This window comes from Hemibagrus wyckioides, linkage group LG16 (assembly GCF_019097595.1).
Source record: "Hemibagrus wyckioides isolate EC202008001 linkage group LG16, SWU_Hwy_1.0, whole genome shotgun sequence".
In the NCBI taxonomy this organism is placed as follows: Eukaryota; Metazoa; Chordata; class Actinopteri; order Siluriformes; family Bagridae; genus Hemibagrus; species Hemibagrus wyckioides.
The window spans coordinates 8,752,501-8,764,075 of NC_080725.1; the positions used below are offsets into that span (position 1 = coordinate 8,752,501).

Here is an 11,575-nt window from a genome sequence, read left to right on the forward strand (position 1 = left end):
TGTGTATTCGGACACCCTTCTATCAGAACCAGCATTAACTTCTTCAGCAATATGAGAATCTGTTTGGATGGAGATTTGGAATCTGTTGTTTGTTATCTCTCAATATGAACTCCAAAGAGCTGTTACTGGGCTGAAAAAATCCAAATAATCTCATTAGAGAGATCTCAGAAACATTAGGTGTGGCCCAATCAACTAATTGGTACATTCCTAAAAAGAAAGAATGATGAGCTTAGAAACAGCAAAAGGCCTGGAAGACCATGTATGTTCTTACCAGTTGTCAGAGTTATTATTTTTCTGGTGAAGAGAAATAGGTACTGCTCAGATCCAAAATATACCACCTTATCTTATGGCATTGGGATATATGGCTGCCACTGGAATTGGTTCCCTTTGTAACTCAGGAAAGTCTTAAGGACAAAGAAGTTTATGTAATATGGCAGGCTACTATTAGTGAGAGAATCAATGTAGGAAAGAAAGGAACTAACTTGTCTCTCAGGCATTTCGCAACATTAACTCTAACTAAACGGTTAAAATGTGTGGTGTATTAATCGTTTATAAATTAAGCATTGTAATCATCGGCAAATCAGTGTGGTGTAAGAGAAATAACACAATCCAGAATATGCTGTAGAACCACTCTGCTGTATGTTGTGCTGCATAAAACCGTCTGGCATACATTAGTTTTGTAGCAGCACGGACTGTTGGTGTGTTCTTCCTTTCGTAATACATGATGAAATGTGTCTAAACTTTTGACTGGCAAGGTAATAATCTTGTTCCTGATTATAGACCTTGTATAGTTTTCTTTTCACAAACTATACAATACTAAATGTAATAGTCTACAATTTTACTTGATTTGTTTTAGTGTAGCATAATGTAGTCATTTCCATTATAGAAATTGGCTTCATCCGAAATCCACCAGTGAATTCATAATATGCAGTAATGTGCAGTTTTGCCTACAGCCCTGGCTTTTCTTCAGCTGTTCCCTTATTAGGCCACCAAAAACATCTGTCCAAATACTTTCATACCAACTCAGAATGCATAGTAAAGTTGTCTTTTTTTTCTTTCTCCTTTCTTGTTCAGGGCCGGGTGGAAGTGGAGGCAGGCAATGAGAATATGAAGTTTGAGACTGGTCCCTTTTCTTATTATGGAGTCATGGCATTAACTACATCATCCTTGGGTGAGTCTTTTTAACATGGACATATTGTTGTACATGTTGCTTGTATTTTACACTGTGCAAGTAAAAAACAGACACTTCTTGAGAAGGTCAGCTGGTTTGTCAAAGCTACAGTATGTAAGATTGTGGAATTTTCTCCTCTCTGATAGAAAAAATCCACTACAGGCTTCTTAGGGAATAACATTATGTAATATGGGTTGTGTAACACACTTTCTCCACTGTGAGCATATTCTCATAGCTGTGAATGTGTGCATTCTGATGGATTTCAAGGTTGTGTTCCAAACTACATAATGCATACTCACTAGTGTGCCTAGTTAATAATGACAACAAATAATTAAGGTAGTATGCAGTTTGGGATACAGCCCATGTATCCCTTGATTGCAGTTGCTTAGTATTACAGAAGAGTCCTACATATCCTACAGAATGGTCTATGTCCCTTAACTGTAGATAGATAGCTGAATTGGTTGAATTGAAAAGGGTTTCACTAGTGTAATCTCACAGCACAATGCTCAAGGCCAGACCACATAGTTAATACAGTGGCTTTCTGCAAGGTTCCGATTAATAGTCATACCTAGCCCACTAAATTCAGCTAGCTAATATGTAGTATAGAGAAGAATGCTGTAATGCCTGGTTATATTGAGCTGATAATTGTCAAAAGGGGGATTGTCTAAGCTGCCTAGAAATATCCTGTTATACAGCATTTTTCTCCTCTGACTCAATACTTTAGTTATCAAAGAAAAATCCTATATACTGTAGCTTTAAATACAGTCCTACTGAATATAGGCACTTCATATAGGCAGAGGCATTTAGGACATGACCATAATGGCTCATCGTTTAAATCTTTACAAATATGGATGCCCTTTTAAAGGGATTTGCTCATGTTCTTGTGATTGAGGCTTTATAGCTGAGATATGATTGATCCTATAAAAGCCTTAGGGTATCAGACTTGGAAGTGATCATCTCATGTCAGTGGAAGTAAAATGAGCAAAATCATGTCAGTGTCTTTCTACAGTACAGTATTGCACAACAAAGGTTTAGGGCAGGATGCAGGAGCTTTACCAATATCTAGCATCTTAAACTACAAGACTTGTTGCATTTTATAACCGTGTCAGGTGTTGTGTGCTGAACATTTGTCTGAGTGTGTGTCCAGATGTGTTTTTATGTGCACAGAATATAATCCAGATGTTTTTAGATAACTGTACATTTATCATTTCTGCTTTTGAGGAGGTAAATGATCATTTTATCTTTACCCCTTTACGAATTTGATAATAGTTACCATTTGGCTTTTCAGCTTCTTTATTTAATACTAAAAGTAAATTCCTTATCACCATAAATTAGATGATCTCTTGGCAAGTCAGTCATCTGTTTTAATACCCAGTAATGCTTCCTCTGTGGAGCTTTAGCAGTCAACAGAACTCTGTAATCTTGAAGGTCTGAAATAAATGTAAAAAAAATAAATAAATAAAAAGCCCAAAATATTTTTCTTAAAAGATGTGTTCAAATACTTGTAGGGAAGACATAATTTCATCTGCAGTCCCTAGTCTGATGCAAGAATGGAAAGAAATAAAGAACCAAGTGCTGAGATTTTTTTATTTGTTATGGACCAGTTGTTTAAAGATCCTCTCTATCTCTCCTCCCTGACTCCCTCCTTCTCTGCTCAGCTGTCACCCCCCCTCTGTCCCCCTCCGTGGTGCTGCCTCGACCACGGCGCCTTTCTCTTAAGAGGTTTTCTCTGTTCTCTCGCTTCCCAGGTAATCTCCTGCACGTTGGGAGCTAACCCCGGGGGGAGGAGGGGGTGAACCAGGTGCCACTAACATGGGAATCAGGGGGTGGGGAAGTTGGGCAGGGCTTGAATAGATAAACAAACAAACAAAATCACCTTTCCCCAGTCATCCTTCCATGAGCCCTTGTTCAGCAAGTACATCAGTCAGCACAACCACTTTCCAAATGTATTGTTTAAAGTGGCTGTTCAAACCATTTAGAGGTATATAAATATATCAACACACATAGTGACATTTTGACAATTTGCAATATATGGCTCTGAAAACTGCAGGTATTCCTGAACTGACATGTTTCTCTTTTGCATACATCGTAAACAGAAGTTAAGTTACAGTATTTTAAAATCTGGTTAACCATGACCCTCAAAGTAAAAAGGGACAAAGGTTCAATTGCAGATGATTTCTGTATTCCATGTCCATCAATGGCAGCTGGTGTTTAGACCATTTACCCACTGGATATATTATGGTTATGTCTGTTTTGCAATGGCACATATCCAAAGATATTCTCTTCAATTTATTTGTATAGCGCTTTGAACAATGGACACTGTCTCAAATCAGCTTTACAGAAGTATGGAAACAGGGAAGGAAAAAAATTATAAAGTTTAAATTAAACTAGCTATTTTATCCCTAATTTTATGCCTAATGAGCAAGCCTGTGGCAAGGAAAAAGGCCATGAGATGATATATAATGATTTTCACTGCATGAGGAAAGCACACATATTTAGAAAGCTTGCTTTTAAAACCTACCATGATCCCATAAGGCAAATTTATCAAGTAGAAAGTTTTAACTAAATGAAAACATCTCTGCACCTTTGGGGATTTTTCCCCCCTGCATCAGTTTTGCATATTTTTAAGAATTCAGCCACTGCGGCCGTGATTTTCCCAGACCACCACATGATTCTTTTTAATGTGGAGTTTTTATGGGTGTTTGTCAGTGGCTGCCGATTTTTCTGTAATTTAGGCAGGTGAACATAACATAGGATTGTATGTGTTGATGTATCATTGTTAAAATGTGACTTGCTGGACTTGCGGGCTTTAGCATCAACTTCCCCAAATGTACTGAAGTACACTAGAGTTTTATTTTCTCCTAAAATTCTCCTAAAATCACATGCTCTGCCACCTCGCATACCTTTTTTTTTGCCCTTGCACCAGAATTGATTGTGTCTAGTCAAACCTTTTTTTATAGCTATATTCTGTCATGCCCCTCATGATTTTTTTAATCTGTGAAGATTGATGTTGTTCAATATAGATGTCAAAGCAAGGCACAGCTTTCAGACAAATTATATTCAGTAAATTCCCTGATTTAACTAATAGCCAAAATAATGGCAATAATGGCTTTTTCTCTGTTTTTGTCTGCTCTGTAACTGTCCCCGTTGCTTCAGTCAGCACTGGATTCTGTGTTGGACCACAGAAATGGCAATGCAGTAGTAATATATGTAGCAACAGATACTAACATGACCTATAGAGGGAGTCAGTGGATTAACTCATCACATTTAGGTGTTTATAGTAGACATTGACATGCCATCACCTTGCTAATGTTTTGTATAAATGTTCTAATGTATATGTTTTGTACCTGTAGTCACTCTAACCATCTAGCAGTGAGGATGATCCTCATAAGCATGTGCCATTGATTTGTCTTGATATTGTCATGATTTCATCCAATCATCCTTTCCCATTTTGTTAATGTTGGTGTTTGGTGGTTTCTTGTTTAAATTATTCAGTGACATAGTAAGTATTACTTGACCCACACCTTTGTTTGAGATGGATGTGTGACTATTTTTCAACACCTCTGTTGTTACACATATATTTGTAAAAGAGTGTGGTAGTTTGAGATGTATTGGCTGTTCTCAAACATTTTTTCTCAGCTCACTCAGCTTTCTCTGGCTGTTTCAGAGTTTCGTTCTCCTTCGCACCTTAGCGGGCTGAATCGCTCGGCTTCTGTGAGCTGCACAGAGAGGGTGGATGCACTGTCCACCAGCGGCAGCAACTCACAGCTCAACAGTGCCTCCACACCCCAATATGTCCCGGACTTCAATGTGCGTGCCCTCTCCGACCTACAGTTTGTTAAGGTATGAGTGAAGTTGACAATAAAAAGTTGCCAAGTTACTTACTTTATTTTCTGTGGGGGCTAAGGATTAATCCATCCTGACCAAATGTGATCCTAAGCTTGACCATTTTTTCATTCATAATATTTTTAAAATTATTGTCCCATCATTCAGTTTAATTTGTCATTAATAACGAGAAAAGCCACACCTGGTCATGAAACTGTCAGTCAGTTGTCCAATTACTTTCAAATTTGTCAATGGAGGATTGATACAAAAAATGGCTATTACAGTTAATGCAATATTTTTTGTTAAAGCCCTTAATAAGCATGAATTCCCTTATTAAACTGTAGCTACTTTATGCTTGTTATAGGTTTGCAGTCAGATTAAAAATATATATTAGTAATGTTACTGTTATTGTACAGTGTTACCTCCCACTTCAGTCATTCAGTGTCAGCCTGAAGGCTGGTTGGCATACAGCACTATAGATGCACACAACATCCGTACACTCTTAGCATTTTGGAGGACTGCACATCATTCGGTTAGTGTCTCTGGCAGGAATTGTACATGACCAAACCTGTTTTTATGAACAGATTATCTAAATCTAAAGTACAGTACATTAAAAAAAAAATAGGAAAACCTCAAAAGGCTTGTGTACAGTGTACATTCACAGGCCACGGCAGTACCAACTTCTCTAAATGCCTACTAGAGGCAAACTTGTGATAGACATCAGCAGTTGGTTTCCTCATAACATGAGAATTGTGGGTGGTGCTAGACTAAATCAAGTCTACTAAAAAGTGACATGCTGGGACAAGTCCTGGCCCTGTGCTGCCCTACTGTTTTAGCAAATCCTTGTTGATTTCCCCACTGCCTTCCTATTGAGAAAAACTTTAGACTTTATCTGATTTATTTCTCCACAACAAAAACATAAGTAGGAGAAACAGAATTTTATACAATTACATTTTGATTAACTTCATTAGTTGGACTAGTGAACAGTAGTGAACTTGTGAACAGTTTACTAGTTGTCTATGTAATTTTGTATTTAGCAGAAGAGTTAGGACAGTGTTATGAATCTGTAGCCTACATAGCTTAAAAGAAATTGAGCTTACTAATTGCTAAGGAAGTCAGCTCTATGTACATTATGCTTTCCGCTCCTCAGTTCACCCTCCTCTTTTTATACAGCCCTGATGTACACTGATGAGTCATGAAAGGAATAAATTTTGATTCATTATTTTTTCTTCTTTCCTGCTTTTCCCCAGGTCACTCGTGCTCAGTACCAAAATGGTCTTTTGGCCTCCAAACTGGACAGCACACCACAGTCACCTCAGAGCAATCACATTAGATTGGACAGCATGATTGCTCCATCACTGACTCCACCCACTACTTCTACAACCTGCAGCACAGTACCGTCTGCACTCAGAGATGGACCAAACGAGACCACAACACTGCTAAATGACAAGAACAGCCTGAATAGTCACCGGGCTGCCCAACCACAGTCCTATTCTAACTCCAATTCCAACTCAAACCTCAACATCAGTACTAACACTAACTCCAGCCCTCACCCTCTATCCAACAACCACCCTCAGACACAGAGTTACCCCAACAACCCAAACACTCAGACACCTCATCTGCACATTCACACCATCTCTCTTAGCCACGCACACACAGAGAGCACTATCTGATTGTTGAGCTGTGGTTGGCGTGAGGCTCTGGAGAGGACCAGACCTATCCATAAACATGCACATACACACAAACAAATCTATATGTGTACATGGCCATTTACAATCTATATGCAATCGAACACAGAAGCACTTACACACATGAACTTTGGAGCAGGCCTTTCTTCCTACCTTTCCTGCATGGCAGCTTTGTTTCCTATTTCCAATTTCCAGTTTGATGGGATTTCAGTGAAACCCAGATGTCTACAGCAGGAGATTTCAGCGTGTTGTGAAAGAGATCCTACAGGTGTAGAGAAACCTGAATGAAGAAAGTTCATTAACAGGTCATAATGACCTTTTTTTGCATGTTGAACACATATGCACATTTTTGTGTTTAATAGTTTGGATAAGTGTTTCTGTAGCATGCAATGGCCTAAAAATGTCAACAACACATGTCCATTTTTGAATGACATAACATTATATTAGAAATGATTGCAAGATGTGCACTTTTTATAACCCTTAAGAATCCATACCAAACCTTTCGTGACTGTTTTTTCCTGTTTTGTAGTTTTGGTGTTACTGTTACCAAGGCTCTCCAGGGAACCCGTGGTGAAATCTGTTCAACATAAGCATGAATTTCCACTGCTTTACTAGGTTTATCAGTTTATCAAGTGTACATTACACACAGTGTGTTCTCAAGGTAGATACACTTGTCACACTACAGTTTGGACTGTATGTCAACCATAGTTCTGCAAATCATTAAAACCATTGTACATATTTAGTACTATATTTGACATGTATTAAATAACTTTCGACCCTGAAGCAGTGGAGAGCTATGTAACAGACCTAAACACAAGCTCTTTTATTCTTGGTTAGAGTAGAATATATGGAATCAGTAAATTATTAAATATTTATTTGTGCCTAAATTAATGTGTATATAGGATTCTCCATTTTGAACTGGAATTAATGTTCTATGTTTAGATTGCATCAGTTTATCAGGGCACATCTGTATTTTGTTCATTTAAGAGGCCAAACCTGGCCAAAACTGTCCAGTACCAAAGCACAGATCATTTCCTTATGGAAGTCATTGTCGTTTTGTTCTCTCTCAAATATTATAGTTTGGAGTAAAAATTAGAAATACATTCCAGAATATGAAATCAACTGTAGCTTTACTGGTGCTGAGACACAACAGAGACACTGTGACTCAAATCAAATTGTAAATTCAGTGTTTTTCTCTCCTCACATGCCAGAATCAAAGCTAGCTTAAAATACAGGAAATGTTTAGCTAGTCCAGCAGAACTAGATATTATATCCATGTAGCACATTCATAAGGACCAGTGATTCTGTTGAGTGAGCAAATGCACCTGTAGTGTGAACTCTGCATTAGAATTATTGCTTCCTAATACTACAGCTCTAGCAAAGAGGAAAACTCCACAGCACTACTAAGTGTTAAGTTGTTATGACAGAGAGAATCTTCGAATCCTCGTTTGGAGTTCTCACCATTTTAAGATAGCATAGTAACAGTTTTTAGGCATGCTTAACAGCTTTGTCATTCATGTTCAAATTATTCAGTTCATACGCTGTTTTTACTTCAAGTTGAAATCGGTTGAATTGGGAGGAAGGATGTTTCTCATTCAAATCGACAATTGCATAGTATGTTTTTCTGTTGAAAAGGTTTTTTTAATAGTTCATGAGTTAATGTCTTTTTATGCCTTTATGAGATGTCTAAAAAGCAATAGACAGATGAATTCAAGGATTTATTATAATTAATTGCACAAATACTAAGTGGTTTATATTTTACCTCCGTTGATGTTACATGTTTTAGAATTTTTTTTTATATATTTAAACCAAAAAGTGTAGTTAAAGGTGGATAGTTAAAGGAGGCAAAATGGATCTTCATAAGCATATTGGTTATGACCATGCATTATTGTTTCAATATGACCAAAGGTACACATATAAATTCATTGGGAAAGATGTTAGCCAAAGCTATTTGCACTTTGATCTGTCTGTATCTCCTTTGTTAAAGTAACATATTGCCCTTTTTTGGGCCCTGGGTTGTGGAACGAGACACTCCTGCATCGCAGAAGTAATTAAATTTCTTTGGGCTAGAGGTCCAGCAGGTAATCTGCTGTTAATATTTCATTGGAACTTTGTCAGTGACCCTGGTGAGGTGCATTTTCATTATTAAGTGAGTTGTAGCTGTCTTTTTTTTTCACTGTAACGCCCTCAATTTGACCATTTGTTACCACTGAAGGTTAAAGATTATGATTATGTCTATGCAGGTGTGCTGCGGGTGTGCTATTTTCCATTGTGCATGGTTTACGCATCAGTGTTTGTGGCTATGCATCTTGTGTGTTGATGCATGAAACAGTGAAGAATTCTGCAAACTAGCAAAGCTCATCTGACTGCTCAGACATCAAATATTTTTTTGCAAAGCGTGATTGTCTTCCGTTTGCTTGCTATGTATTTGTCATAGCAGTTTTTTTCTTTTTCTTTAACAGAACATGTATAGTATTGTGACCTCCCCTATGTTTTTGCAGAGCGATGCATTTTATGTGACTATACAAAACACTGAGTTTGATCATTAATGTCTGTCTGTGTTTGTCTTAAGGGAAGAGTGTAACGAGCAAATGTACTGTACTTCCACTAATGTTTGATTGTTCTATTTAAAGCAATGTGTACATAGCATTTCATAAGGACTGCTAGGAAGTTCTCATGAATGTGACAATAAATCTAAGACATCTATTTCTCTATTAAAAAAAATCTTCTCTCTTTTATTTATTTAGCATAATAAATAACTTGGGTTTTCCTATTAATGTAGCATTTTGAATACAGGTGGTCAGTCCTTTAAGAACTGTTGAAGGAAATATATTGTGCATGTGTTATCTTCCCACCTCTGACCCATTAGTAGATAATAAGCACTTTGACCTATTGTGTAATATTACTGAATTATTACATGTGGGATTATCTTGAATGGGCATGTTTTGACATAAGGGTGTCAGGAGCAACAACAGAAATAATGTTTAGGATACAAATGTTTTCAATAATGGCTGCTATACTGCAAATCTCCCTCTTTTTCCTTTTTTTTTTATTGTTGTCTACTACTATGATTATGACTAGCTATTCAGAGTTCACTTTTTACGATTGTACAATAAAATATTTGATTTAGTTATTGCTGATTTGTAACAGGAATATTTCTTATCTTTTTATAAGAACATTTTTTCATAATTTTATTTTATTTATAGGCCATTTTTATCTGTCTAAAAAACTACTTTTTTGGAAATGTAGCATATGTAGCTTTTATTGGATTCATGCAAACACTACAGATTTTACAGATTAAAATATTATATTATTATTTTACAGATATGAGAGATTAACTTTACATAAAAAAAAATCTGTATTCATGAATAAGAGTATGTATGACTGGCTGCCATATTCTGGGATTATGATTATGTAAAAATTTCTTTTATCTTTAAATGTTTGATTCATCTTACTTGCAAACTTACCTAACGAAAATAACTATTGATAGTAACGGGGCTGACAATTCCTCATGTGGTGAAACACCTGGGAAGAACAGGGTATTGAGGCTGTGAAGGTGACATGCATTTTACAAGTAAAACTGCAGTATTTATGAAAGTATGAAATAGGGTATGCAACTTAAATGTACTTAGATTCAATTTCATTTGCTATATAGTTCCACAGTTTAGATATTGAAACAAATGTCAAATTGTTCAGTCTGCTCGGAAACATAGGTGCTTGTATACAACCTTTTGATTAGTCATGTGGTTCCTGGGTAGCAGCCATTCAACCTGTTTTTTTTCCCCATAGGAAAGAAAGGACAAAGATTTGGAAATTTATGCAGACCCAGCTGTATGTGCCAACTTTGCCATCATGTAATACTCTCTTTCATTACGCAGGCAAGGAAGATGAGCATGATGAACCTAATGGTGGTGCTTTAGCAAAGCACAGTGATTTTTTATTTAATATGTTGGAATTTATGAACAATAAGGATGTCGCTCTGATGCATAGTCTAATTTACTCTACGACACCTGTAACTTATGTTACTTTGATGCACGTGAATGAGACTTGATAGGCATCTTCAGAATAAAGCTCTGCCGAGATAGAGGCATGGCCGTCAATAGGCGTAGGGCTAAGTTCAGAAAACTGTTTATCAGAGGCGGGAAGTCCAACTGAGCTGAAACCATGTATTCTGAACTTTTATCCTAGTTCCTGGGTGAATTGTTAATTATGACCTGATTGTTTTGCCTCAGCCAATCAGCTTTCAGCATATTCTCTCCATAGGGTCACAAAACCAGAACAGTAGGTCTCTAGTGATCCACAACAAAATGATGCATCAATCATACAAACATATGTTGTGCAAAATAAAGTGGACAGTGTTTGGATATGTTTTAATGTAGCAGACACGAGCATATCTCACTGAAAGTCAGATATGTTCTTTATTGATTTTTCTTAGTCCCCCCTTTGGTGTCCCACAACACATGACAGTGCATCAGGCTGGCTATTGGCAGATAATTCTAATTTCATGACAGACAGAAAATATTTTGTGCCCTGCCAATTCGTTCACTTATGCAACAAAAATTGAGCCTTTTAGAACATGCTAAAATCTTTTTATAATTTGATTTAAATGCAAACTTTAACAAACTAAACATATCTTCAAACCTGGTGGCAAATAACTCTCTGTTATCTCTCTAAATGTCTGTCCAACAATAATTATTTTTAAAAACAAAAAAATTCGAATGAAAAAAAAAATGTGAAAAAGGGCCACCCCTTTTAAATATTGAGGCTTAATTCCTCACACAGCTATAGCGCATGATAGACAACCAGGGGGCGTGTAACCACTTGCAATAGCAATTTATAAATTGCTTCATTAACATATCAAATTAAAATATTCCAAATGAGTGTTAGCTCA

The 11,575-nt window shown here is 36.8% G+C and overlaps 1 protein-coding gene across 2 annotated transcripts in view; it reads left to right on the forward strand.

Moving 5' to 3' along the window:
• Positions 1–9,766, forward strand: part of LOC131367067 (metal transporter CNNM4) — a 23,018-nt gene extending 13,252 nt beyond the window's left edge. The window contains exons 5-8 of one of the 2 annotated variants that reach the window (XM_058412277.1): positions 1,075–1,171; positions 2,830–2,919; positions 4,839–5,014; positions 6,247–9,766. In XM_058412277.1, coding sequence (XP_058268260.1) covers positions 1,075–1,171; positions 2,830–2,919; positions 4,839–5,014; positions 6,247–6,669 — 786 coding nt within the window. In that variant the 3' untranslated portion in view covers positions 6,670–9,766. The remainder of the gene's footprint in view (positions 1–1,074; positions 1,172–2,829; positions 2,920–4,838; positions 5,015–6,246) is intronic. The other variant, XM_058412278.1, reaches the window with a different exon arrangement.
• The last annotated feature ends 1,809 nt before the right edge of the window (positions 9,767–11,575 follow it).